Source organism: Coptis chinensis, unplaced genomic scaffold (genome assembly GCF_015680905.1).
Source record: "Coptis chinensis isolate HL-2020 unplaced genomic scaffold, ASM1568090v1 utg6152_pilon_pilon, whole genome shotgun sequence".
NCBI lineage: Eukaryota > Viridiplantae > Streptophyta > Magnoliopsida > Ranunculales > Ranunculaceae > Coptis > Coptis chinensis.
The window spans coordinates 17,265-24,067 of NW_028238171.1; the positions used below are offsets into that span (position 1 = coordinate 17,265).

At 34.8% G+C, this 6,803-nt stretch overlaps 1 protein-coding gene across 1 annotated transcript; it reads right to left on the minus strand.

Annotated features, from left to right (window-relative positions):
• Positions 1-2,276, minus strand: LOC147472970 (protein FAR1-RELATED SEQUENCE 5-like). Its single transcript, XM_086587977.1, has 6 exons — positions 2,072-2,276; positions 1,698-1,945; positions 1,290-1,487; positions 833-1,195; positions 644-752; positions 1-56 (listed from the first exon to the last, which is right to left on the minus strand). The coding sequence occupies exons 1-6, from the start codon at positions 2,274-2,276 to the stop codon at positions 1-3; spliced, it is 1,179 nt and encodes a 392-aa protein (XP_086444103.1).
• Between the last annotated feature and the right edge of the window lie 4,527 nt (positions 2,277-6,803).

The window sequence follows — 6,803 nt, forward strand, 5'->3', positions numbered from 1 at the left end:
TCATATGCCAACTTCATTGACTTCATTGGCAAACTGTATTGCATCGACTATGAACACTGAATGTTCATAGTCTAACAAGAGTATGAACATTCAATGTTCATAGTCCACTAGGAGTATAAACACTGAATGTTCATAGTCCAACAAGATAACATACATTTTCCTATTTTTCACCATAGAAAACATTGATTGTGATAACATACATGTTCATAGCTCATGACTATGAACATTGATTGTTCATAGTACAGTATGGACTATGAACAATCACTGTTCATAGTCCAATTGTGATAAAAACAAAGAATGTTCATAGCTCATGACTATGAACATTGATTGTTCATAGTACAGTATGGACTATGAACACTCATTGTTCATAGTCCAATTGTTCATAGCTCATACAATTAGGACAACAATTTTACTAATATAAGTTTGATGAAACAAAGACATTTCTCCTAATAACAAATGACGGTTTAAAAACAAATGACTTTTAATGGATTATAAAATAATCTATTAAAAAAACAAGACAAGAAGAACATAACCAACGGTCCTTCCACACTCAACAAGCATGTCATTCCACACTCTTTGTTTTTAATTTTTCTCGGACAATTTCTGGAGTAAAATTGCTTAGCAATCTTATTACAAGATTTACACATTCTTCTTCCCGGATTCTCTAAGGCTTCCTCCCCGGGGCCTTTCATTCTCTCCGTTTTCTTCTTCCTCCCCTTCGTTTGAGAAATGTTGGGATTGAAAACCAAGAGCTGAAAAGAAGATTTAAGAGTTAAAATCAAATAAGATTTTTATCATTGCAAAGATTAAAAAAACAAACTAAATAAATTACCTGTGAGGTATCAACTATAGGCTCTTCAACTGGAGGTGCTTCATTATTCATTGCATCCGTTTTGTTGATAGTTTCCTTGAGCTCCGAAACTCCAATAGACATTTCACTCATCTTCTGAATAAAATATGCATATGTCTCAACACTAGTTGATGCATCATAAGCCAATTGAGTAGCAACCTTGATACAATGGGCAACTCTTAATGGCTCATGGTCTTCATGACCGACCATTAGTCCACCATCAAACACCGCTCTGTATGTGTTTGCCTTTTGCGTCCACCGTTTCAAAATAAAATGATCTGGAATCTCTTCGATGTCATAACGCTGAAAAAGCTTTAAAATGTGAGCACAAAGTAATCCTTCGAACTGAAAATTCTTACATTCACAAATCACCCTCCAAAGTTTCTCTATTAAAAGTCACTTTCCAAATTGAAGTTTGCTTAATGTCTCTTGTCTTCACCGTGATAAATTCTGTTCCATGTATGTCTATCTCTTCTCCAACAATTCTATACTTCATCTTAGCCTTTTCTAAATGTTTCTTGAATTTATTGAAAGCACTAATGGTATAAACTTTACCTGCATGCTTAAGGAGGAAAGCATCCTTAGCCACAATGCGAGAAGTATGTTCGATACGGTAATCGATTCCTTTCATTCCCGGCTATCGATTCCAAAGACCTCTCATTACCATGGACAAATTCCATAAGTGTAGTCGCCGAACTAACGAATTGATCATAATGAGAATTCATTGATTCACTTCAGCCAACAGATGCATATGCCAAAGAAAAAAAATGTCATTGTGATAAGCTGGAACCCAAGACGACGGTTTTTTATATATTTCGTCAACCAAGTATTTTCAATCAAGTTATACTTCAACGAAAGAGTGCGGACCACCGCTTTCAAAATCAACAATCCTATATGACTTCCAAATAATATATGTAAGCTCTGAACACAAAGCATCGAGCCTATGGTAGACAAATGACAACTTCTCTGAAAATTTCTGCATAATGTGCCAAAGACAAAATCGATGTCGAATAGTAGGGAAAACTCTTCTAACTGCTGCAGTCATCGCTAAATCTTGGTCAGTAAGTATTGAAGTTGGTGGACGACCACCCATAGCTGCAAGCCATGTCTAAAACAACCACACAAATGTCTCTTCTGTCTCATCAAGTAGCGGGGGCACAACCAAAAACCGAATGGATCGCATGTGGTGGTTGACTCCGATAAAAAGGGCAAACGGCATACCGTAAACATTAGTTCTATATGTTGTATCAAAAGATACGACATCCCCAAAGTACTCATATTGGACACGGGACCTTCCATCAACCCAAAAGAAATTTACTACTACACCTTTTGTATCTAATTGAACGGCATAGTAGAACTGAGGATTTTCAGCACTCTTCTGCCTAAAATAGTGAAGCACGGCTGTTGCATCATTATCTTTAGGCATTTTTCTCGTCAAACCATAATGGTGGTTCCAACAATGCTTTCTCCGAAACCCAATCTCACCCCCATGGAAAACGTCTGCCACTTTCCCTACAGGTATACCGTTGTCATGAAAAACCTCTCAAACTCTCTTTGCAGCTTCAGGCATATTTTTGTTACCTTTCATATATTGTCTCTTTGATGGAGTGACGAAACCATGGCTATGGCGATTTTCAGCCAAACTCACATCATATATATCTTCAAGTTTTCTTTTTGTAACTCGCATTCTAGCTTGGCAACCACATCTAATAGTGAAGTACTTCGAAGCTACACCTTCAATTTCTTCTTTCTTGTTATGGACCCCTGCGTGAGCAAACCAATAGACAACTAGAAGGCAATTCCACACCCGTTTGTTTTTATCCGTAGAGTCCCAACACGAATCTCAAATCCTCCTGTTTACCAAACTCTCGTAGTAAGTCTTTGCTTCATCAACACTATTAAATTTCATACCAACAAAGCTCTAACATTTTCTTCCATTTCTAGCAAAAAGAAACAGAGAAAATATCAAATGACCTTAAAATAGATATTAATGACTCCCATATATTAAATTGACAATTTTAACGCGTCTATTCTAATTAGCAAAAACGATTATGGTATAAAAAGAGGGCTATAGAGCAATTCTTCAAGAACAAACAACTAAGAATTCTAATTCAAAAAAGAAAGCACTTAAGTCAAAAAGGACAATATCAAAGCAAAGAATATTAACTTCTTACAAATCGAAAACCAAAAGAACGATAAAATAAGATTAACTTACCTTTGTTTCTGAGAGATGGCTAATTCCAAAAAAATAGTATAGTGATTTTTTTGTGAAAAAAGAAAGATAATAGGCTCCAATTGAATAGTCGGGTGATCTTTTGTGAAGAAAAAACCCGTGGGTTTCTCAGTAGAGAGTGAGTGAGGAAGAGAGAGGAAGAAGAAGTCTCGTGGTGTTTTGTTGGGTTTTTTGTTTTTTTTATGAATAGAAAATCAAAATGACCATTATACCCACCCTGAATTCTTTGTTTGATAAGGAATAGTTCTTGGACGTTGGATGGGTTGTGATCAAACGGACGTGACGAGCTGTCAAGATAAACTGTCAATTGGAGCTGTCAAGGTAGCCAGCCCATATATATATATATATATATATCGGTTTGGCTAGGGTGACATCCTAACTGTAACATCTTTATTGTACATCCTATCAAAAAGTGCATTTCAACAATGAATTAGTATATGATTTTTTGTAGATATAATCTACTCTTCATGGATTATATCTCTACAAAAAATTAGCTCAATCCAATATGTGGAACTTTGTCATCTTCCAGTGTTTAAGTTTGCAATTTTATCTAACGGTCTATAAATAATTTTAAGTTTGACAAGGCTAGAAATATTGGATTGAGCTAATTTTTTGTAGAGATATAATCCATGAAGAGTAGATTATATCTACAAAAAATCATATACTAATTCATTGTTGAAATGCACTTTTTGATAGGATGTACAATAAGGATGTCACAGTTAGGATGTCACCCTAGCCAAACCGATATATATATATATATATATATATATATATATATATATATATATATATATATATATTGTAAACAAACAAAGTTAAAGATGAATGCAAGGACCAAAATATCGCCGATATATACGATATATCACCAATATATATCGTTTTTTTTGGTACACCGATATTGATATTTCCAACATATATCCACCGAATATCGAACATTTTTTTTTTCCGATATATATCGGAAGTTCCGATATAAAACTTTATATTGTCGATATAATTGATATATACGACATATATCGTTTGACTTTTTGACTATTTTTTAATATAAATCCGATATTTCCAATATATTTATGATATTTATGATATTATATATCCAATATTTCCGATATTTTAAATAGTTTGGAGTTTGGACTGGTCACACAAAAAAATGGACTAGCATTTCGCCCGGCCTATGGCCGGGATTGTTTCATTGTTATGTTTAAAACGTTTGGGCTTTACAAAATTCTTAGAGTCAACTACTAAACTGGCCTGGTCCATTTTAAAGTGGGCTGTTTTTAGTTTGATACATAGAAATGCAGATCTGCAAGAATGAGTGAGTTTGAGAATTCTCAGATAACATGCGAAAATGGAAGCGACCCCTTCAAAGGATTTAAGGATGGAATTTGTCGCTAGTTGTGTGGCATACTGTGGTGCAGATTTAAAAGCCCTATGCATTGAAGCTCATTCAAAATCAAGGCAATAAGTAGTCATATAGTTACTAATCGAAGTTTCTAAAACTTCTAAACAAATTAAAATGCATGAACATTCCTAATAAAACTTGGCATAATGATAACTCTTTAAATAACTAATAATTCCATGTAACTCTATTCTATTCATCATCTCTAATGTTGATTATGTCAGAATCTTCCCCAGTTGTCGCGTCTATTTGTTTGTCTTCATCATCACTTATGTTGATTGTTTCAACATTAGTAATTGATGTTCGCAATTCTCTGTTTTCTGTTTCAACATTAGCAAGTGTTGTTCGCAATTCTCTATTTTCTTGTCCAATGTGCATGATATCAACATGTAGGCCTTGATTTATTTCATGAAATTGTTCATTGGCTTGTTGAAGATGTTTGATTTCCTTTGTAGCTTCTTCATGAATTTGACGTAGATGATTGATTTCGCTCCTTGCTTCTTTAAGTTCTGTGAAGTTGAAATCTTTGACTTGGAATTTGTACCATTGACATAGTGATGTGAGAGCGGCTTGTGCAGCTTCATTCTCGGCTTTATTCTGTGTTTCTTCAAGAGTTCCATAGGATGTTTGCAGGGTTGAATCTTCCTCTTCATCATATTCGTCACAGTCTTCTTTAAATATTCCTTTCAGAATAGGAACATCTATTGTTACGGTTGATCCAAATTTGTCACCCTTCACTTTTGTTGTGTAAACCGGTGGTTTATAAATATTGATTTCCATCAGGATTTGAATCAATATTGCTTTCCTTGAAATAGAAAAGATTGTATTATGATCCATATTGCTGCATATAAATTTTTAAAAAATTAGTATGTTATCTTATGAATAATTTACAAATTTGAATGTAGCTAATGTGTTAAGATGATAAATCATGCTCACATATGATGATTAATACCAATCTATGTGATAGTGGTGTAGTTCAATTCAGTTAAGTGATATATGTACTAAATATAACAATAAATTTATAACAGAGCAATAATCAAGAATTCATAGAACAATAAATTTATAACAGAGCAATAATCAAGAATTCATAGAACAATAAATTTATATGTAACTTTGAAAGTTTAGTAGTTTACCTAGGTGTTGAAGATAGGAGATGGAAGTTTACAGGTTGTTTGAATGTGTTATTGATTGATTCTCTAGTATTTATAAGTTAAACTGTTTTGTTTATTTAGAATACTACTACTTTGAGTGTTTTATACAGTATAAAGTTATTGTTTTAGTGTGCTTCTTTATTGGTTATGGTTTATCCAAATAATAAATTTAGGTGGCTTGAACTTTTGGGCGTGGGTTATTGATGGTGATGGTTTATCCAAATAATAAATTTAGGTGGCTTGAACTTTTGGGCGTGGGTTATTGATGGTGATTATTTTTTTTTGGTTTATCCATGTGGAGTCGCAATAGCCCCAGTTCGAAGTGTAAGTCACATGTGTTACGGTTTGGTCCAGTACTTGGTGCGCGCGCTGGAATGGTAGCTCGATAGTTAATGTGTGCATCTACTGAGTGAAGACCTTAGCCCAACTCTGAAGCTTTGTTGATGCACCTTAGTTTAACGCAAGTGCTGCCCAACTCTGAAGCTTTGTTGATGCTTATCAAGCTCTTGTACTGTAAGACATTGAGGTTGTTTGATTTAGCTCCTTTATTTGCTTGGACCTTTGCTTGCTTTGTGCAGAGGGTACTCGAGATAGAAAGAATGCTAGCTCCGAAGGTTCTCCTTTATAAGAAAACTGTATGTCTGTGGGAAACTGTTAGCACTTGACTCTCCTTAGCCCCCAGTGCAGTTCTTAATGTGATCTGATTTCACTCTTCAAATTGTAAAAAATGTTATGAAAAATTGTTCAGCTACTTATTTCTTTGACTGACTATATTGGCCATGGTCCACGTTCAAATCGATTGGACGTACAATAATCCAAATCGAGAGTGGAGACGCTAACCTCAGATGAACCAGTAGTTTGGAAATCAGGTCGCCATGGCTGCTGATGCCTTTTTCTTTTTGCAATAGCTTGCTCTACTTCCCATAACACCGCGGCCATAAACAATGCCCGCTATGGAGCATTTTACAAAGTCCATCTAGTTGCATGTAAGCGTACCTGTTTTGTCAGATAGTATTGTGTCGACCTAACCAAGTTCCTCGTTTAAATTTGATGTGCGCGCTTGTGCAGGTGTGTCTGTTTCCTCATCATACATTTATGGGTCGTGGTTGATGAATATACTTTGTAAATCTTACAGATCAGTGGAGTGATTAAACTGGAGTTCTTCAATCTGGTTGA